Source organism: Pristiophorus japonicus, chromosome 19 (assembly GCF_044704955.1).
Source record: "Pristiophorus japonicus isolate sPriJap1 chromosome 19, sPriJap1.hap1, whole genome shotgun sequence".
Lineage (NCBI taxonomy): Eukaryota > Metazoa > Chordata > Chondrichthyes > Pristiophoridae > Pristiophorus > Pristiophorus japonicus.
Window position 1 is genome coordinate 45493605 of NC_091995.1, and position 23639 is coordinate 45517243.

Sequence of the window (23639 nt, forward strand, 5' to 3'; positions counted from 1 at the left end):
TCAATTATTTGCCAAACCTGCAAGTGTGTTAATGTCCTCTTGTAATCTGTTAAATGTGTCCTGTATAGTGACTATCCACTCCCCACAATTTGGCTTTGTCAGGCAATTTAGAAATTGTGTTTTGGATTCCAAAGTCTAAATCGTTAATATAAATTGTGAACAAAAGTTGTAAATTGGCAACTTGGGAACAACATGGCAGGTCAGGAAGGTCCTAATCACAGAAAGAATAAAACGCCCTGGGGATAATTTACAGAATTAACACATTTAGGGCAATAGCTGGCTGTTTCAACAGATAACAACATGTGTTACTGACGAGAGTAGGGATTGAGGGATATGTTAAGGACACCAGTGTTGGGTTGAGATCAGTTAAAACAACATATATGTTTGTCAAATTGATTTAATTTCACATCATCAAAATTCTTATGTTTATCCACATCTGACATCGCCTGTCTTACACTATCGGCAAAAGTTAATAATATCCCAAGCGTTTTGATCTGTTACAATATGACATCGAATATGGGAAACAGATGGCAGCTTCCATTTCCTTTGGATATTATTGTATGTAGATGTCAACTGAACAACTTCTGCACTCTTCCGATGGATGTAGTTCAATTTTAGTTCTGTGGATCATTTTACTTATTTGATTAAGTTGGTAATGTCTGCCAGGGGACGCTTAATCACAATCTTCAATTCCTCTCTGAATTTGCTCTGCGATACTGCATATATAAACGTGTTTGTGCAAGTACTCAAACATATCAACATGTACCCGGATTTTTCCGCAATGGTGAAAGAATCATTGTAATTTGATTCCATAAATTGAGTATCTGTAAATAGCACACATATGAAAACTATGAAATTTACCAACCATAATAGTATAAAATTACTTGAGATAGCAAGCAGTAAAATGATGGATTTCCTTCGGTTCTCCATCTCTGGATCATTGCGATTCCCACCACTGTTGTTTCCTCGGAGACCACTCCTCACTCTATTGGCCAGTACAATGTGCCTGATGGTCAGGGCGTTGAGCAGCACGATCAACACAAATGGCGCAAATGGGGATAATATGGTTTCCAACCACAAAAATGCTATCCATATGGCTGACGTGTAGCAGCTTGTTTTTACATAGCAGGACCATGGGATATTGTCAATTATTTCCCGAGGTTCATATGCAAAGTACAGAGGTATATTTTCAAAGAAACTTATGAAACACACCACTGCTATCACCACAGCTGCAGTTTTCTCTCTGCAATATTTTGCTCGCAATGTTTGGTAAGAAATAGCGACAAATCGATCAAATGTGAAAGCCACAGTTAGCCAGACAGAGCAATCAATGGATGCATAAAGCAGGGCATGATTGAGACTACAAATAGGAGTATAGTTCAGGAATGAATATGGAAAATAAGCATCGTTAATCTCATACAGAACTACATTAAATGTCAGGACCATTAGATCAGCCGCTGCCATGGCCACCAGGTAACCGGTAATGCATTGGGAGAGCCCGCACTTTCTTCGGGAGAGAATGATAATTGTCAGCAAATTAGCTGCAAAAAAGCGAAAATTGAATTATTAACTCTCTTGATTCTGTCAGGGTGATCAGTCGACAGTTCTTTGTAAGAAATTCATGAAAAGTTATCTTATCACTCAAATCTCTCTCTCTCTTCTCTATTTCTCCCAATCTACGGGATTAGCCTTGTAATTCTCAGCACGTAAATATATTTGTGGATATCTGCCGTTAGCTTATTCTGCGTTAATTCACAAGAGAAAAAACAGTGCAGTGACTGACATGGTTGATTATTCAATTTTACACCTGAGCAAAAATGGGCTTTTCTGACTGGTGGCCGCAATTGAATCTGCGCAATTTTAATTTCCATTCACTTCAACAGAAAGGAATGTCCAACTAGGTGAAAAAAGCCAAAAGGGCGGCCGATTTGCTTATTCCTGTCCTTCCATTCACATCATGGAATAGCTTCCCAACTCTCCTTCCAGGAGTAAACCGGCGTTGCGGAACCAGTCACCGATAATAGTGTGCGGCCGAACTCCCCTTACCAGTTTTAAGACAAACGTCAATTTGAAAAGGTAGACTAAAATCTGTCTTTTCAAATATCCACAGGTATGACACATTACAGGTTTCTGTGTGACAACACGATTCTGACCACAACATTCTATCGTTTAGTCTTGTTGAGGCAGGTGAAAAATCTTTCCGTTGCTTTTCCTCCACAAGTGACCAGGAAAGGAAGATTTCTCAGTGATACAAATTGTTTCATGTGCACAATATAATGACATACATTTCATCTTGGCTTTGCCTCAACTATTTACCACAGAATCGTATAAATAAAAGCGGCCGGGAAATTGCCGAGAAATATGTGGGGTCTGAGGATGGCAGAGGGCATTTTCTGTTTTATCAGTTATTATAAGAAATGTGGACACTGGTTCGCCTCAGGTGCACACATTTAAAGAGAATTAGAAATTTAATTTATTAATAATGTGCAATAGCTATTTATATGAACCGGGGCTGTTGGAAGAATGACTGTGCTTCGCAAACAGGACCAGGATTGCCTTGGGTGGTAATTCACGGGCCGCCCGTTATCTGCCCGCTCGATGTCCAGTTTCTTCGACTAATGGAGCTGAATATCGGAGGTGTGTATAACAGTGCCATTCCGCCCAAGTCTGTCAGCCCCAGATAGATGCTGCTACATGGGTAGCTCTCCTTAAATAATTTCTCAACAAATATCCTAAATCTATTTCAAAATATGTATTTCAATCCAAGTATAATTATTGTCAAAAGGAAACCGCTGTGCATGCAGGAAATCGGAAGTAAAAGCAGAAAATGCTGGAAAAACTCAGCAGGTTAGGCAGCTTCTGTGGAGAGAGAAACAAAATTAACATTTCAGGTCCTTGCCTTTTCGACAAAAGAACGATTGTCCCCAATTTGACGACATAAAAACGGTACTTCAGCATCAAGCCTGAACCAAATAATGTAAAAAGCAAGAGGTTGTGTCTCAAATCCAAATCTCTGTCAAGAGTGGAACCGTAAACTTTGGGAACTTTAGATTGTACAGACATAGCAGTTGTGACTGTACGGACATCCTATATAGTGACTGTGTCCCAGTTTGTCTATCATCTGTCTGTGCTTGATGTGTGATGAGGTATTTCTCTTTCCTCCAGTTTTCGTAAACAAGAAACATTAAAAAAAACACACACAACAGATGGATTAAAGTCTTTTATTGATTTGAAATATTTATCTCTTGGTTTATCGAATGGCCCGATAGGACCAGCAAAGAGGGAACTTTTCACCTTCAGCCCATAATGTGAAGAACGGGCGACCTGCCCATTGTAAACCCCGTCTGTCTTTCCTCCCATTGTTGAAGGTGGAAATGACTCCAGCATCAGCGGACGAGTGTCTGCAGTAACATTATTGAATGCAATTACTGGGGAGGGATCGGCCGATCTCCTGTGGTACATTCAACTCTTCATAGAGTTTCTCCCGTATTATAAAGATCGTCTATCAAAGCTGTGGTGGGACATCCGGAGAAGACCAGTGGAAATTTAATTGTGGTCACTCTACTTCAGCCATGCTCAGCAAACTTGGGATAGATTGTAGTCTTTGCTGCCTAGGCATTAAACATCGGCCGACATTCGTGGGGTAGAAATAGGTTTTGGACAACAGCACTGAACAGGAGGTTGCACATCGGCTGTAATATACCTCGCTTGATATTCAATAGAAGTCAATGGAACTGCGCATCAGTCGGGGAATGAGAGGCAGACCGGTAGCGCAGTTCTATCCCTGTATATAGAAAGGAAAATATGGGACCTATGACCGCAGCTGTTGACAAAACCCGCCTGAATGTCTTGCAATAATAATAGAGGAAATCCGCAAGTTTGTAGGAAGCCTATCCTCCACAGAGGAATTGTCTTTTTGTGCTTGACTCAGGCAAGACAGAAAACCCCCGATATAAAGGCTAAAATATGTCCCATGGTTATCGGATAAATCACCACTTGGTTTAGAAGTAAAACAGTGCAGCAGTAGCTGGACACACTTTAGTAGCACTGGTCTAATTTTGCTTTGTGACCTCAGAACACTAAAAACATGATATATCGTACAGTTACAGTATTGAGCACATCAGGTTCCTCCATAAGCTCTATTACCCAGTAGTTGCCAGCGTTCAATGACCTGGCCTGGCATCAACACAAATACCCACTGATTTCCATGGCAAGTAATAGTGAGAAAACGCATTGCTCCAGTCCCAACTCGGAAAATTATTGAACTTGGGCGTGAAATTGATCTTGGGCAGTGGTGTAAATCTAGTGATAGCGAATTGGCGTCCCATTTTACCCAAATTACATTTTAATTGACTCGTCCGCACCACTCTGTGGCCCTAGCAAAGTGATTCAAAATGATGAGGTGGTGAAGACCAACATTTACACTATAGACTTTAGTTATAGTTATCGTATAAATACACCGAAAACCGCAAGTTGCTCTAAAAATGGGTTCTGCACACAAGAAATTGCAGATGAGGCGCTGCTCTCAGCCTTGTTTACAAGCTGCTGCATCTACGAGAAGGGTGCCCGGAGCTACTCCCTGTTGGAAAAGGGGGAAATAAGTCGGCTCCGGTGCTAATCTGTCAAATGGTTAGGCCTGCAGGCGGAATGCAGACGCACGGATGCTACAATATAGTAACAGCAGGCCAGCGTGTTCTTGTGGGCCCGGGACAATCTCTTGTTTCTCCCGCGGTCACAAAATATAACAGAGAAATGTAGTTGCCTTTTCCTGAGCAGCGCCAGGAATCCCTTTAAGGATTGCTGGTTTTACGACGCGATCTGATAAAAATACTTGTTCCGGACACAGAACGACAAGACTGAGTATCAGGACTGAGGCATTTCCAATAAACTACTGAAATTATATCGGCAAAGAAAACTGTGCTTCCTCTCAGGTTGTTACATAAACAATATCACAGAAACTTGGAGATATTTTGAGTTATTTGTTTGATGCCAGCAATCATTCTCTGCAAATCAAACATATCACAACAGACAGATAATATTATTACACCGACAGCAGCAACATTGACACAGTGAAGCACTGTTAAAGATGAGCATTAACTGATTATAAGCGGCTTACCAGGAAGACCAACTATTGCAAGAATCGGATAGTAAATGTTTTCTATCTGTATGATTACTGGCTGTCCCATAGTCGGAGAGAAGTGACGTTGCCTGTAACTGTTATGAAGAGACAAATTTTTGCTTTCAAACTAAGCTCTTATTTATACCTGAGACAAACCTCCAGTGACACATGAGCATTACACAATCATTCTCATCAGCTCCTGCCAGTTTAAAAAACAGATTAGGTCCAATCATATTTACTGCTACTGATCCGAGATATTTTGGCAATGATATTATCCTTTGATAGATTCAGGACTCCAGCATATGATTGTTATCATACGTTCCAAGCAAAATATTTCGACATCTCCATTACTGCAATCATGATGCAAGACTTCTGAAGCAGAGGATATTGATTTATAGATTCATGCGAGGCATTTGATGGAAAATATTTGTGATGGATTTGCTCTCTCTAGATCTTAGTTATGTCAAGAATTCACCCTATTATTTATAATTGATGACATATATTAATTATATTAAGATAAGAATGCTACATGTGGGATTGAAGAACATACAGTTACACACAGAACATCATATACTCAGTTGTATACATATGAGCAGCCCCACAGATATACAGAAATGTTAGATTTTTGGACGTATTAACAGACCTTGTGCGGAGTTAAAACAGTTAGTTGGGCAGGATGAGCATTCGAATGTAATTTGAATAAACCCTCTAAAACACTTTGCCAAACGCGTTGGTAAAAGTTCATTGGTAATTGTTCTCATGGCAACAGTGACGGTATCTGTGCATACATGTCAGTCTGTGTAAAAATAAATCATCATATCATTTTTATGGAGTTGTATTAGTCTTTGTCTATGCCTTTGCTTGGCAATTCATGAAACAGAAATCTAACTAATCGTGTTTTGAAGCGGCCAGTCTATTTGGAATGTTAATCCATAACCGCTGAATTTAATGTCTCTGATTGGGAAATGATTAAACAATTTTTTATTGAAAGGAGACAATATATAAAAACATTAAAGCACAAAAATCTAGACTGCTGCTCCAGGACAGTGCTGAGGGAGTTCTCCACTATCGGAGTTGCCGTCTATGGTATCGGACGTTAAACTATTAGATTTTTGCCCTTTCAGTTGGGCCTAAAAGATACCATGCCACTATTTCGAGGAATAGCAGGGGAGTTCTCACCGCTGTCCTGGCCAATATTCATCCCTCAATCATCATCACTTAAAAAAAATGCTTTGATCATGACCACATTGCCGATTGTGGGAGCTTGCTCTGTGCATATTGGCTGCCGCGTTCCTTTCTTTACAACAGTAGTTGTACTTCATTGGCTGTAAGTTTATTTTTTACATGCGGTGGTCGTGTTAGCCACTATGTCAATGCAAGACTTTCTTTTTTATTCACTGCACACACATTTCAGAATTTCATGTCTTTAGTTATGATTGGTGATGTGAAACGCTGGACACAAGCGACAGATCAAGTAATATTTGGGCGTGAGCAGAAGCGGAAATTACATCTCTTCTGGGCTCTATTTTAACTCTAGGGTGGGAGAGTGAGTGACGTGCGTGGTTAGGAGAAGCAGTGGGCAAGCTCTGCCAATTTCAACGGCCGGAAATAATGAGTGTATGCCCTGCTGTGTTACCTCCCGGAAATTGCCGGCAACTTGGTGGCAAGCTGCTGCCGGGCCAGAAAAATCACGTGGCAAGAGACTGCAGCACGGGACCATCAAGGAAGCGCTTCCTTGCACAAGGCAAGTGGATGGATGGAAAAAGTGGTCAGGGAAGGGAGGAGCTCAAGGTCGGGGAAATCCAAGGATTCCTTGTGCGACTCAGAGGAGAATTCCTGCTCCTACTGATCCACAGGTAAGAGCAACTGTCAGATCCCTGGATAGCTTGTGAGTCCGCTTATCACAATCTCCTCTAGCAAAGAGACCTGTTGCATGTTGCACAAAGCTGCAAACACGGCAGTGCTTCCAAAAGAGGTTCCTCGATGATGCCACAAGAATTCAGGGTCAGTAGACTGATGTCACGGAGCCAGAGTAGAAGGCGGAGCTTGGGGGACAATCCTGGGATCGTGGTCGTGCAGAGAGGCGACAATAGTGGATTAGGAATAACTTCACCTGAATAATTTCCAACCCCTAGACATTAACAGTCCTAACATTATAGTGGCCTCCATGACAACAGTTTGATCTGAATCACATTCTCACCAGTGACCCTTTAGCACCAGCACCATGTCGGAAGCCCATGGTATTTCTCCCTCACATTGGACCAATCTCACTAATCAGTCACAACAAATCATTTTAGTGGTAAATGTTGGCATTCACTTCCGTCTTTCTATGGTTCACAACAACACATTGCGAATAAGTAAGAGACAGTTGATAGTAGAGTGTACGAACAGATTTATTGATGTACAGCACAGTGATCGTCCTAACTGTATACAGAGAGAGCAACTTTTTGGGTTTCTGTATCTTTCGAGCTCTCTGAAGAACTACTGAAAAACCTGCTCCTTTACACACCATATTTTGCCTACATCACATGTGCATGTCATAGATAAGACCTCATGATGTTTCTATCCTCAAATCCTTTAAAGACAATCTCTTCATTTAAACAGTTGTAATTGCTCACTCAAAAGCTATTTCCTTCCAGCAAGACTTCCTGAAACTGCTCTTAATCTCGCTGAGAAACAGGCTTTATTAACGGATATCTTTCAATATAGAGCTGATGGATAACTTTGCCTATGTTTATTACCCTGACCTCTAAAGTTATATTAGTCATTCATGGTGACGTCATTACTGTCACTTGTTTCCTGACATAAACATTATACGTATTGGAAGACAAACTGCATTCCTCACACGATATTTCAAAGCCATCTTATTTATCTTGGAAGAACTGTTGCTACAATATGCAAAGAAGTTCGACCATTAACCCACAACTCCCCAAGATCTCCAACATACAGCTCTCCAGATGGCCAACATATCCACCACTTATTATTTCTGATAATGCATGCAAATATAGTGAGGTTGACTGTGCATTCTGTATAATGCCAGTCCATGATGCTGAATTATATGTTAAACTGTCACCCATCTTCATAATTTCCAGAGGTCGATGCCCCATTTTCAACTCTAATTGTTTGATTATACAAAATTAGTAATTTACTGTTTGGATTTTTAAATGACAGAATTAATCCAATATAATGGTTACCATTACTACTGATCAACCTGAATCTCCAACAGCCCCTAGCGATGACTCATGGGCATATTTAAGGTTTTAATATTATTAGTATCATATACCTTTCTCATTAGGTTAATATTGTACATCATGATACTGACAAATAAAATTATAATAGATTACACAGAACATTACACTGTACCGTAATATTAAGAAATCAGGGATTAAATATTCTCCAGCTCCCCTTTTAACAGTATCCATCTTGTAAATATTCTTGCTAAGTATTATTTCCCACTACCTTGCCGTCATCTCAATTTCATTGTTAACTCAAACGAATTCAACCCTGAATTTCAGAAATTCAAAGTCTATGTTCCTCTTTACATTAATTTCCATTCCTCTGACAGGTACCAATATGTTGAACGCGATATTGCTTGGTTACAAAGATGGTTTCGCTATGGAGCTGATGGCAGTACCTTTTACAAATAAAAGTCTCACCTTCTTGCGCCATATTAACTATTTCATGTCGCACTGTTGTCAAGTAACTGAGTATGTTTGAGACTCATTCTTCAGTGCATTTCTAACATACATTAGCACATGCTAGTTGCTTCATATGCAACATACAAAATTTACACACAGACTGGTATTCCGAAATCAGACCTCTCTTTTCGGCAGTCCCCCGGAGTGGAGGATGACTTGCTTCCATACAGGTGGGGCAGACAGTGGTTGGAGGGACGGGTGGATGGGGTGCTTGATTTATTGTACACTCCTTCCGCTGCTTGTACTTGGCTTCCATGTGCTCCCACCGAAGGGACTCGAAGTGTTCAGTGCCTTCTCGGATGCTCCTCCTCCACTTTGTGCAGTCTTGGGCCAGCGATTCCCAAGAGTGTGGCGATGTTACATTTTTTCAAGGAGGTTTTGAGGTTGTCCTTGAAGCGTTTTCTCTACCCTCCTGGGACTCACCTGCAGTGACATAGCTCGGAATAGAGTGCTTGTTTCAGGAGTCTAGTATCGGGCGTGTGGACAATGTGGCCCGCCCACCGGAGCTAGTTGAGTGTGGTCAATGCCTTGATGCTGGGGATATTGGCCTAAGAGAGAACACTGACGTTTTTGCACCTATCCTGCCAATTAATTTTCAGTAATTGGTAGAGGCCGCGTTGGTGGTAATTCCCCAGTGATTTGAGGTGCCTACTTTACATAGTCTATGTCTCTGAAGCATATAGGAGGGCGGATATCATGACTGCTCTGTAGACCATAAGCTTGGTGTCAGGTTTGACGTCCTGATCTTTGAACACTATTTTCCTCAGGTGGTCAAAGGCTGCACTGGCAAACTGAAGGTGGTGTTGGACATGGTCATCGAAGTCTGCCCTTGTTGGTCGTAGGCTCCCATGTTATGGGAAGTGGTACACAATTTCCAAGGTCTCATCATGGATCTTTATAACCAGGGAGCAGAACAGTGTGGCGGGTATGGATTGGTCGTGGACCTTTGTCTTACTGATATTTAATGCGAGGTCCAGCCGCTCGTACGCTTTAGTGAAGTTGTTACCGAAGGTTTGAGTTTTGGACTCCGAGTGTGCACAAACGCAAGAGTCATCTGCATATTGTACTTCAATGATAGAGGTTGTAGCAATCTTGGTTCTGGACTGGAGGCACCGGAGGGTGAACAATTTCCCACTTGTCCTGTAGATTAACTCCACTCTAGCGGGCAGCTTGTTAAGGCTGCGTTGAAGCATTGCAGTAAGGAAGAACGTTGGTGCGATGACACGGTCTTGCTTGACCCCGATCCGCATTTGTATTGGATCTGAGGTGGATCCGTTGGTGAGAATCATGGCGTCCATGTCATCATGAAGCAGGCGGAGGATGGTGAGGATTTTTTGAGCACAGCTGAATTTAAGAAGGACATTCCATAATCCCTCACGGTTCAAAGACTCGAAGGCCTTTATGAGGTCAAAGAAAGCCATGTACACAGGTTGATGCAGCTCCCTACATTTTTCTTCGATTTGTCGCACATTGAAGGTCATGGTCGTTGTGCCCCTCAGTGGGCGAAATCCACATTGCCACTCTTCATCCTCTTCATCCACTGGGAGGAGACGATTGAGGAGGATTATTGTGATTATTTTCCCTATGGCAGGCAGCAGGGAAACTCCTCTCTAATTACCGCAGTCGGATTTGTCCCCTTTCTTCAAGATGGTCACGATTATCGCGATTCTGATATCACCTGGCATGAACTCCACACTTGAAATCACATACAAGCAATTCTTGGTGTTTTAAATTATCTTATCAACAGATAAGTTCATTTCTTATCAAATCTGCATAGTTCCAATATCCCGTAGTGACCAGGCTATCAAATATATAATATTCTCTCTGTCGGCAAATAAACCAACACCTGCAAGGGAAACCTATTAATCAATGATTGTCACCTGCATTCTCCTAAGTTTCAATAGAATTCCCATCGATGCCAAATTGAAATCCTTTCAGGAATCATGCCCAGGTGATTTATGTTACTCAGGGATACACATACATGTTTTCACTGTGCATTCCTCTCGCGATACTTCAAAACCAGTATGTATGTCTTGAAAGAACTGCTGTTCCAAGATGCACGATTTTAACCCTTAACTCCCCAAGATGTCCAGCATCCATCTCTCCAGGATGTCCAATATTCATAATACTTCTGTAATAAAAGTATTTTTTTTTTACTTCCACCATGCCCAGCTTTGCGGTCTACATGCCTCCTTATTTAATATGCATCAACTTACTCATCTGTATAGTTCCTTCAGTGACATTAGGTTGAGAAGGGGGTGGCTGATGCCTTGCATAGGATCCTCCTGTAACTGAAATGGACTTTGTCTCATGGCAGCTGTAAACGATGAGAGATAAGCTGGTGATTGGAACTCCAATGTCAAGGTAAGGTCTGGAAAGTGGGGACAAGAACAGAGTAAGTTTGGAAAAAGTAGATAACAAGGTTAGAAAGCCGGTGACAATTGTCTAAGTATTACACTAGCAGCCTCTGAAATTGATATTATATTAGCTAACAGGTTTCAGACAGTGACCAGTAAAGCAGCTGACTATAAAAATGAACAATCTTGCAATCTTCCACAACCCTGTGACAGAAGTTTAAATGGATCCAGGGTCCATTCCCAATTGCAGACCCATCCCGGTCTGGTAATCGGCTTGAGACACACACCGTCCCAAGAAATTGGGGCACCTAACGTCTGCTTCAAAAGGCAGGAGTGCCACCGACTGGGCCAAGATGGCCCTCTAGAGTGGGATTGGTGCCAGTATGGGCCACGTGGTTGCTGCGGTCAACACCAGGTAGTGACTCTCTCCCTGAATCAAAGGAATCAGGGGGACATACACATGAATTTTGGAGCTGGGAACTGAGTTTGAGCTGTTAGTGAGCCACAGCCCCCTCTGATATTAAAACACTGAAAATAACTTAAATAACGAGACAGAACCATTCAGTAGTTTCATTGGTGGACACTAGTCAGTTCCTTAGTAATTTTTTTAGCTGCACAAACTTCTATACCGTGCCGACTGGTGCCTGTACGCCTGAGAAAAGCTCAATTAGAACATCCTCCTCGAACAGACACAATCGGCGCAAACTCGCGAGGCTCATTAATTCCACTTGGGGGCGGGGCTAGTTTTGTGGGCGCAGCCGGCTTCGAGCAAAATGACTTTTAAAGCAGCTTGGACGCTCGGTGCTTGAAATAAACTCATGCTTGAGTTTCCACAAACTGTTGTGGTTCGGCTGATTTCACCCTTATTGCACTGATAAAACCAGCAGAAACTCTATTCTATAAATGTAATGTATTGACTCATTTAGTTGATAAGCAACTTCAGACATTACCCCTGCTATATAACAAAAAGAATGATTTATATATAGCAGAAAGATACCGCATTGGATTTTTAACAACAATAAGAAGTCCCACAATGGGTTCCCTTATCTGAAAACAAAGGCCTATCTCAGAGTAATCCCTTAATGATAATTCCCCATCTACTTCTGGTCGGCTCAGTCATTGTGAGGCCCTTAAATTATCTCGGTGCCCCCAGGTTATGGTGCAGCATCTGGTCTGGAGCCAGGTTATGGAGATCTTCGGCTGGTCTGGAGCCAGGTTATGGAGATTTCCAGCTGGTCTGGAGCCAGGTTATGGAGATCTTCGGCTGATCTGGAGCCAGTTTATGGAGATTTCCAGCTGGTCTGGAGCCAGGTTATGGAAATCTTTGGCTGGTCTGGGGCCAGCATCTGCAAGTTCCAATGATGAGCTTTTTCTCATTTGTAACAGCCACGAGGTGTAACTCAGCAAACCCTTGTTGCTTCAGCCCATCCGGAGCCAATTTTGCCGATTGATATACATTTTTTGTATATATTATGTATTTTTGTACTGCAAGCCCCTGGGTGTGTGTGAACAGTGCAATGTGAATCCGGGATCCCGTTACTCCGGTTTGCTGACGGTGACCAGCACTGCTGGAATGTGTAACATGGATCCTGGATTCACAAAGAGCAACAGGGCCTCTCCTGGGAGAATGGCCAAGAGTGAAGAGTTCCACATTGGAGGGCTGGTGTGAGCGGCCAGGAGCTCACGTTGGGACCTCTTTACCCTGCACAGTAGCACACGTCCCAGTCCCTGATCACAACCCAAGAGCTCAGCGCAAGGAACACTTACAATTCACCAGCCAATACTCTCAACCCCACCATTTATTGCCAAGCCCCTTTCCCAGTGCTGGTTCCTGCTGTGTCTCGAGGTTACTGTGTGAGATGGGCAATATTCAACTTGTAGTGGATACTTTGGCTCTGATTTGGTGATTGGAAGATTCCCACGGGGAAATGCTTCCGATCCCTGACTAAAATGCTCAGGTACCAGGTGATCCGGGAGGTACGGAGATTCGCGGTCCTGGGGATTTCCGATTATGTGCGGGAAAACGGACACGTATTTCCGAGCACAAGCTGTTCACAAGCTCCCCTATGATCACATGGGCCAGCCCAAACCATAAAGGAAGGGAAGCCCCATTGATGCTTAGGGGATCCTGCATATATGGAATTCCTATCGATATGGACTGGAATTCTCCAAAAAATACAGCTAGATTTCAAATTTCTAAAAAAGTTACATATATCAAATTAATTACAATGGCAGTAAATTAAATATTGAAGGAAAATATTATTTTTTGAGAAATAAATTGTACATGTTTTAAAGAGGCTAAAATAAACTTACCTTATTGCACAAAGTTTTAACGTTAAAATGAATGCTAATGTAAAAACATACTTTTATAAACTCTTACGATGGTAAAAGAAGGCCATACACCTGCTTTTACAGACATAGGAATTGCACGGGCATTCACTGTGCCTTTCTCCCAAGGATGCATTGGGTCTTTGAAGAAAATTCTTGTGAGTTCGCAAATTCTGAGTTTTCACACATGCGCTTCTTATGCGCACACCCAGAACTTGCTTGGCCCTTGAGGGCACGTGCACACCTTGTGTGCACCAACAGGGGAACGCAAATTATGGCCCATTCTCTTCGTACTCTGAGAGATCAGTTTAGAAACCTACGGTTCGAAATGCCATAGTTCAAGGGGAGCAGAAATTTTACCATCATCGCAGATTCCAGGATTGAAATAAGGAACGAGTTTCTCCGTGAATGTGTCAGTGAAAGTGTAGAGATTGGACATACCATCAGCATTGTAAAAGGACACTTGTCCTCCCTCATAGTCCAGGTAAACTCCGAAGATCCTTGGGTTCATACTCGGTGTCAATGGGACAAATGGGCCTTCAATAGCTTTGTATTAATTCACAATTTACAGACGCATAATCCAGTATCCATGTTCAGGCCCCAGTTTTAATTGCCCTTTCCTATTGGATAATGCTCTCGCCAGATCCAAAATGCATTTAGTCTTGTGCCTGAACTCCACCTCCCAGTACTGTTTCCCTGATGTGAATCTCTGTGACCGCAGGACACTGACAGCATTGAATATCTCCAGGAAATCAGGAAGCAGTAACTCTCTGTCACCAAGTCTCACACTGGTCCGGTCCTCAGACAGGATCGGCTCACGATGCGCTGTGTTTGGGTCCAGGGACATTGAGGCTGGATCTGGGGAAATAAAAATTACATCATGTTAAAAAGTTTAGACAGAGAAAGGTGGAAGGACAAAAAGAGGAAGGCGAATATCTTACGTTTGTTTTACTGGACTTGACAACCATTCCATAATTTCTTATTAGTAACTGGTTTGGACTGGGTACAGTGTACAGTTAGATATTACAGGGTCCCAGTATGATCACTATGAGTCCTGGGTCAGAGAGGAACACAATCAGCCAGGGTTCCCAGACTGATCACGGTTCAGTGAGTCCTATTGGAAAGTCCGAGTGATTGTATGTCAGATAGATTTTCTGATGCCCTCATTCTTGAATCGCTCAATCTAAGGTCCCGCATAAAGAACAGCCCCTTAAGTGAGGTCCCAGAGCATACTGCCTCAGTGACCTGAAACCAGCAACAGGCAGTATCTTCATGAGCGTTGGAATATAGCAGGACACGACAGAACATGAACACAAAGCTAAGAAGTTTCTTACCTGGAGAGATGATCAGTTTCATTTCTGGCACATTGACTAGAGTAGCAAGCCTGGAAATACTGTTGTTCAGACTAGCAGACACAAGTATCTCTTCATCTTCAGCTCTCTCTGCACCTGCAGCTTTCCCCAACTTTGTCTCAACCATTTCAGTTGCTGCAGGACAGACAATTAGAAACAGATTAATACATCCACGGTGCTGTTTAGATTGTCCTGTTTAATGATGTATAATCATTGGTTTCAGTAAAATGTGAAGGGATCTGGGTGGAGCTTTCACTGACGGGCCCCAGTACTGTGATACCACGTCAGTTGCCCCCGAAATACACTCGACAGGGTTTCTTCTGCTGCTGAAGACTGTGAAGGTTCACTGATCAATTCCTGTTATTTCCGGTCGGTATTTACACAGTAACTCAGAGCTTGTCACTAGTCTGTGCAGCCCTGAGCTGGGCACAGTGATGTTACACCTAACCTCAGCATCCCCTCGATAGGGAAACAACAGCCAAGTACCGGATCCTGGATACTTCCATGCAGCTCTGGGGCAATATGCACCTGTGTACAAATCGGATGAGAACAGGATTAGGCTCATTGTGATGCCCATACCGTCAAATAGCTTCCTATTTATCACTGTTTGAGCAGAGCATTCGTTGCACCCATGGGACTGTACCCCAACATGTCAATGCTCTCAGCACTGGCACACATGAGATTGTATTCTCTCATGTCATCACTGTCAGGGCTGGCACCAGTGTGAATGAACCTCAACATGTCACTGCTGTCAGGGTTCGCACCCATGGGACTCAAGCCCAACATGTCACTGCTCTCAGGGCCAGCACCCATGGGACTGAAAACCAACATTTCATGGCTCTCAGGCCCAGCACCCATGGAACTCTACACCAGCCTGACACTAAGTTAAGAAAAGGAGAGAGTGGGGTGAAAACTGAGAGGCGACAAACTTGAAACTCAATTTAAAAAAGTCTTCTTTAACCTGCAGGAGATATTCACACGGAGAGTCGATTGATGATATATTGCTAGATGCTGGAATGCATTGTCTGGCTTGTAATAACAGTGTGAGGATCAGTATGATGGGCCAAGGACAATGTCTGCATTCCACCTTCACTCAGGCTCTCAGAACGAGGTCCCAGGAAACACAGGGGACCTTTCGGTGGCAATGGTATGTAAGCCTCTTTACATCTGTAAACACAGCTCTAAGTTATACTGCCGTGGATCATTTTCTATACCTCGGGATCCTACTGTCAATAAGGGCCGACATCGATGATGAAGTCCAACATTGCCTTCAGTGTGCTAGTGCAGCCTTCGGTCACCTGAGGAAGAGAGTGTTTGAAGTTCAGGACTACAAACCTGGCACCACGCTCATGGTCTACAGAGCAGTAGTGATACTCGCCCTGCTATATGCTTCAGAGACATGACTATGTAGAATAGGCACCTCCAAACACTGGAGAATTATCACCAATGCTGCCTGCGCAAGGTCCTGCAAATTCATTGGCAGGTTAGGGGCATCAAAGTCAGCGTTCTCACTCAGGCCAACATCCCCAGCATTGAAGCATTGACCACGCTTCATCAGCTCCGATGGATGGGCCACATTGTCCGCATGCCGAATATGAAACTCCGAAAACAAGTGCTCTACTTGGAGCTACGTCACGGGAAGCGAGCCCCAGGTGGGCAGAGAAAATGCTTCAAGGATACTCTAAACGACTCCTTGAAAAAGTGCAACATCCCCACCAACACCTGGGAATCCCTGGCTGAAGACGGCTCAAATTGGAGAAGCATCTGAGAAGGTGCCGAACAGCTCGAGTCTCTTCGCCTGATAGCAGCGGAAGCCAAGCGCAAACAGCAGAAGGAGCGTACAACAACTCAAGCACCCCATCTACCTGTCCCTTCAACCAACATGTTCCCCAGCTGTGACAGCGACTGTAGGTCCCGTACTGGACTCTTCAGTCATATGAGAATCATTTTAGTGTGGAAGCAAGTTATCCTGGATTCCGAGGGACTGCCTAAGAGAAGAGGATACTGCCAAATGCACATCACTGTCAAACTGGGAGAAGACAAGTCCTGTGCACCTGTATTCAAAGATATTGTTCGAGTTCTAAATGAGAGTAAAGTCCTCAGTTTCAGCGAAGGGTGGACTGTCCTCTCATCTCTTTACTAACATTGAAAACATGAAGGGGACCAGCAAGAGTTGCCTTCATAGAAACATAGAAACATAGAAAATAGGTGCAGGAGCAGGCCATTCAGCCCTTCTAGCCTGCACCGCCATTCAATGAGTTCATGGCTGAACATGAAACTTCAGTACCCCCTTCCTGCTTTCTCGCCATAACCCTTGATCCCCCGAGTAGTAAGGACTTCATCTAACTCCCTTTTGAATATATTTAGTGAATTGGCCTCAACTACTTTCTGTGGTAGAGAATTCCACAGGTTCACCACTCTCTGGGTGAAGAAGTTTCTCCTCATCTCGGTCCTAAATGGCTTACCCCTTATCCTCAGACTGTGACCCCTGGTTCTGGACTTCCCCAACATTGGGAACATTCTTTCTGCATCTAACCTGTCTAAACCCGTCAGAATTTTAAACGTTTCTATGAGGTCCCCTCTCATTCTTCTGAACTCCAGTGAATACAAGCCCAATTGATCCAATCTTTCTTGATAGGTCAGTCCCGCCATCCCGGGAATCAGTCTGGTGAACCTTCGCTGCACTCCCTCAATAGCAAGAATGTCCTTCCTCAAGTTAGGAGACCAAAACTGTACACAATACTCCAGGTGTGGCCTCACCAAGGCCCTGTACAACTGTAGCAACACCTCCCTGCCCCTGTATTCAAATCCCCTCGCTATGAAGGCCAACATGCCATTTGCTTTCTTAACCGCCTGCTGTACCTGCATGCCAACCTTCAATGACTGATGTACCATGACACCCAGGTCTCGTTGCACCTTCCCTTTTCCTAATCTGTCACCATTCAGATAATAGTCTGTCTCTCTGTTTTTACCACCAAAGTGGATAACCTCACATTTATCCACATTATACTTCATCTGCCATGCATTTGCCCACTCACCTAACCTATCCAAGTCACTCTGCAGCCTAATAGCATCCTCCTCGCAGCTCACACTGCCACCCAACTTAGTATCATCCGCAAATTTGGAGATACTGCATTTAATCCCCTCGTCTAAATCATTAATGTACAATGTAAACAGCTGGGGCCCCAGCACAGAACCTTGCGGCACTCCACTAGTCACTGCCTGCCATTCTGAAAAGTACCCGTTTACTCCTACTCTTTGCTTCCTGTCTGACAACCAGTTCTCAATCCACGTCAGCACACTACCCCCAATCCCATGTGCTTTAACTTTGCACATTAATCTCTTGTGTGGGACCTTGTCGAAAGCCTTCTGAAAGTCCAAATATACCACATCAACTGGTTCTCCTTTGTCCACTTTACTGGAAACATCCTCAAAAAATTCCAGAAGATTTGTCAAGCATGATTTCCCTTTCACAAATCCATGCTGACTTGGACCTATCATGTCACCATTTTCCAGATGCACTGCTATGACATCCTTAATAATTGATTCCATCATTTTACCCACTACTGAGGTCAGGCTGACCGGTCTATAATTCCCTGTTTTCTCTCTCCCTCCTTTTTTAAAAAGTGGGGTTACATTGGCTACCCTCCACTCCATAGGAACTGATCCAGAGTCAATGGAATGTTGGAAAATGACTGTCAATGCATCCGCTATTTCCAAGGCCACCTCCTTAAGTACTCTAGGATGCAGGCCATCAGGCCCTGGGGATTTATCTGCCTTCAATCCCATCAATTTCCCCAACACAATTTCCCGACTAATAAAGATTTCCCTCAGTTCCTCTTCCTTACTAGACCCTCTGACCCCTTTTATATCCGGAAGGTTGTTTGTATCCTCCTTAGTGAATACCGAACCAAAGTACTTGTTCAATTGATCCGCCATTTCTTTGTTCCCCGTTATGACTTCCCCTGATTCTGACTGCAGGGGACCTACGTTTGTCTTCACCAACCTTTTTCTCTTTACATACCTATAGAAACTTTTGCAATCCGCCTTAATGTTCCCTGCAAGCTTCTTCTCGTACTCCATTTTCCCTGTCCTAATCAAACCCTTTGTCCTCCTCTGCTGAGTTCTAAATTTCTCCCAGTCCCCAGGTTCGCTGCTATTTCTGGCCAATTTGTATGCCACTTCCTTGGCTTTAATACTATCCCTGATTTCCCTAGATAGCCACGGTTGAGCCACCTTCCCCTTTTTATTTTTACGCCAGACAGGAATGTACAATTGTTGTACTTCATCCATGCGGTCTCTAAATGTCTGCCATTGCCCATCCACAGTCAACCCCCTAAGTATCATTCGCCAATCTATCCTAGCCAATTCTCGCCTCATACCTTCAAAGTTACCCTTCTTTAAGTTCTGGACCATGGTCTCTGAATTTACTGTTTCATTCTCCATCCTAATGCAGAATTCCACCATATTATGGTCACTCTTCCCCAAGGGGCCTCGCACAATGAGATTGCTAATTAATCCTCTCTCATTACACAACACCCAGTCTAAGATGGCCTCCCCCCTAGTTGGTTCCTCAACATATTGGTCTAGAAAACCATCCCTTATGCACTCCAGGAAATCCTCCTCCACCGTATTGCTTCCAGTTTGGCTAGCCCAATCTATGTGCATATTAAAGTCACCCATTATAACTGCTACACCTTTATTGCATGCACCCCTAATTTCCTGTTTGATGCCCTCCCCAACATCCCTATTACTGTTTGGAGGTCTGTACACAACTCCTACTAACGTTTTTTGCCCTTTGGTGTTCTGCAGCTCTACCCATATAGATTCCACATCATCCAAGCTAATGTCTTTCCTAACTATTGCATTAATCTCCTCTTTAACCAGCAATGCTACCCCACCTCCTTTTCCTTTTATTCTATCCTTCCTGAATGTTGAATACCCCTGAATGTTGAGTTCCCAGCCCTGATCATCCTGGAGCCACGTCTCCGTAATCCCAATCACATCATATTTGTTAACATCTATTTGCACAATTAATTCATCCACCTTATTGCGGATACTCCTTGCATTAAGACACAAAGCCTTCAGGCTTGTTTTATTAACACCCTTTGTCCTTTTAGAATTTTGCTGTACAGTGGCCCTTTTTGTTCTTTGCCTTGGGTTTCTCTGCCCTACACTTTTCCTCATCTCCTTTCTGTCTTTTGCTTTTGGCTCCTTTTTGTTTCCCTCTGTCTCCCTGCATTGGTTCCCATCCCCCTGCCATATTAGTTTAAATCCTCCCCAACAGCACTAGCAAACACTCCCCCGAGGACATTGGTTCCAGTCCTGCCCAGGTGCAGACCGTCCGGTTTGTACTGGTCCCACCTCCCCCAGAACCGGTCCCAATGCCCCAGGAATTTGAATCCCTCCCTGCTGCACCACTGCTCAAGCCACGTATTCATCTGCGCTATCCTGCGATTCCTACTCTGACTATCACGTGGCACTGGTAGCAATCCCGAGATTACTACTTTTGAGGTCCTACTTTTTAATTTAGCTCCTAGCTCCTTAAATTCGTTTCGTAGGACCTCATCCCTTTTTTTGCCTATGTCGTTGGTACCAATGTGCACCACGACAACTGGCTGTTCTCCCTCCCATTTCAGAATGTCCTGCACCCGCTCCGAGACATCCTTGACCCTTGCACCAGGGAGGCAACATACCATCCTGGAGTCTCGGTTGCGGCCGCAGAAACGCCTATCTATTCCCCTCACAATTGAATCCCCTATCACTATCGCTCTCCCACTCTTTTTCTTGCCCTCCTGTGCAGCAGAGCCAGCCACGGTGCCATGAACTTGGCTGCTGCTGCCCTCCCCTGATGAGTCATTCCCCTCAACAGTACCCAAAGCGGTGTATCTGTTTTGCAGGGGGATGACCGCAGGGGACCCCTGCACTACCTTCCTTGCTCTACTCTTCCTGCTGGTCTTCCATTCCCTATCTGGCTGTGGACCCTTTCCCTGCGGTAAGACCAACTCACTACACGTGATACTCACGTCATTCTCAGCATCGTGGATGCTCCAGAGTGAATCCACCCTCAGCTCCAACTCCGCAACGCGGGCCGTCAGGAGCTGGAGGTGGACACACTTCCCGCACACGTAGTCGTCAGGGACACCGGAAGCGTCCCTGAGTTCCCACATGGTACAGGAGGAGCATAACACCCGACCGAGCTCTCCTGCCATGTCTTAACCCTTAGATACACTTAAACTGGTAATAACAATGTTAAAAGTTACTGACCAATATAAGAAGAAAAAGAAAAACTACTCACCAATCACCAGCCAATCACTTACCCCCTAGGCTGTGACGTCACCTTTGTTTCTTTGCCTTCTCCCTGTAGCTGCACCGGTACGCCTCTCGCCGACCCCGGACTCGCGCTGCTCCGAGCTCCCGCCTCCTCGACTGACTGCTCCGAGCTCCCGCTGGCCTTTATAGGCCTCTCGCCGACCCCGGACTCGCGCTGCTCCGAGCTCCCGCCTCCTCACTCTGGTTCCAGTTACACTGCAGCTTGTATGAGGTCTTGACAGTGTGGGGCAGTCTTCTCGACATTCAGAGCTCAATCCTGACTGATATCTGTTGGTCCTCAGTTACATCGCACATTGTGCATTGCTGTGATGGGGTTTGAGTCCTATTATACACTTACACCAACAGTTTGGGGATTGGGTTAGAAAGGGTCACCTTGAGAAAATAGATCCTGTCTTGCTGCTCCATGGCTGCACAAAGGTTCAGCATGTTCTCCTCGAGTGATGCCAGTTCCTCTTCAATTATCCATTGGTCGCCGATCTTCCTCCTTTTGTCTCCTCTGTTCTTCGATTAAATGCTTCGCTTTGTCTTCAAAGGTATCACTGGATTTTTGCAAATTGTGCAGAGATGTCTTGCTCCAGGGATCCCCGTGAGTCCCTAAGACGGTGAGAGAGATCATAAAAGCAGTGGGTTGTTAACGGGTGTTCGTGTTTAAAGGTAGCAGCAGTAATGCTCACATCCAGTTCTGAAATCTTCCCCTCCTGCTGCCGTTTTAATTCATTTTTAAATTTTTTTTCATCCTCCATGGAATTCAAGATCGATTTCACCAAGTGCTAAAAATGGAATCAGATCTCACCATAACCCATTGCAATGTCTGCTGTTTATTCCCAAACTGTGGGGCAGCTGTTCAGGAATTTAACCATGCACCCGTTTTTATGTTGTGTATTACATTACTGATGTGGGTCACGCAGAACATTGAAAACTCTTGTAGAAACAGTACCTGTGGGAATTCCAGTATTGAAAATGTCCCAGCTTACTGCCAGGACTCTGAACCTGCCACTTACTTTCACTTTAACAGGGCTTCTAAACATTGGGCTGGCACGGCTTCATGTTAAAGCAATACATGGTGCTGGTTATCTTATTCCCGCAAATCGCTCAAAATGCTTTCTGTTCAGCTGCAATTTTCCGTCAGTAACTGAAATTTCTAATTTCCAAAATTATGTTTTAAAAAATGAAAATTTACCATAGTTCATAAAAAATATAAATATATTTATACATGGTTTCTTTAAATGTCTTCAGTAAAGGTTTTATTTGAAGGCCTCAGCCTCTCCCAAAAGCCTCGGCTCGGAGTTGATATTTTTTCCTGGAGCTTTGATTCTGTTTGCTGAACGTAGATTGTGCTGTCTGTGCAAGTGTAGTGAACCCAGTTTCACAACGAGCATCAATACTGCTCAGTCAGGTAAATGGGTGGGATATTTTTCTGCAGCTCCAGCAGTTTCTGATCAGCTGTTCTTTTCAAAATGATGTGGAAAATAGTGTGAGGACAAATTTCAAAAGTTTTAACCTGAAGGTTATCTGGAATAAATCTTCAAAGAACGAGTGTGTGTGTGTAACAGATAGAGAGCGTGAGCTACGCAGAAAAACGTTGAGATTTCTGAACAAGGAAGTGACATTTCTGGCTTCTACAGGGACACCGAAAGTACAGGGATTGCTGTGAGCACCCGCCAGGAATATGATTTCCAAATAGTTATTGAACGGAAATATTATAATAAAACTAATTTACTCATATAGTTATTTCAAGTAAATTTCATAACAAACTGATTTCCAATAGTTATGTAATTTAAATAATTTGCATTAAATATGTATAGGGAATAAGTTTTATTGCAGAATTTAAATTAAATAACTATAATAAAGCAATTGCATTTCAATATTTAATTCAAATAACGCTATGGAAATCTGTTCTGCTTTATTTATATTAAATAAATATAATCAATTATATTACAATATTTACATTAAATAATTACATAGGAATAAGTTTCATTTCAATTGTCCAGAATTTGTGGTCCTGATGTGGCGAACTAGCAGTGCCTTTGAAACTGACCGAAATTTCGAGGTTCTTGTGGAAACTCTGAATTTGTGGTTTGTCTTTCACTCCTCCAAGGCTGACTGTGCTGTCCCCCACCCTGCAGTGTACAGAGCCGGCAATCAGTGCAATCTCTCAAACCAGGCTAACTGATAACAATTTTGGCTCTTCCGCAATAATTAAACTATAAAATTCCCCACTAAATTTTAGACCCAAAGCGATTAGGTGAAACTGTGTTCTTAACAGTATATTGAGTGCTAAACACAGATTCTGGGCTTGAAGAAATAATTACATTTTGTGCAGTGTCAATTTATCGATTTTAATATTCCATTTTATCGATTTTAATGTTGCTATTTTAATGGAAAGTATTCGGGACAGTTCCTAGAACAATACATCATGGAACCAACCAGTGAACAGGCTATTTTTGATCTT

At 43.4% G+C, this 23639-nt stretch overlaps 1 protein-coding gene and 1 pseudogene across 1 annotated transcript; both read right to left on the reverse strand.

The window, feature by feature from the left end:
- Positions 1-636: 636 nt before the first annotated feature.
- LOC139230202 (probable G-protein coupled receptor 139) lies at positions 637-5186 on the reverse strand. Its single transcript, XM_070862043.1, has 2 exons — positions 5117-5186; positions 637-1541 (listed from the first exon to the last, which is right to left on the reverse strand). The coding sequence occupies exons 1-2, from the start codon at positions 5184-5186 to the stop codon at positions 637-639; spliced, it is 975 nt and encodes a 324-aa protein (XP_070718144.1).
- An 8632-nt stretch (positions 5187-13818) lies between these two features.
- The window catches only part of LOC139230203 (zinc-binding protein A33-like), a 650536-nt pseudogene continuing 640715 nt past the window's right edge, over positions 13819-23639 (reverse strand).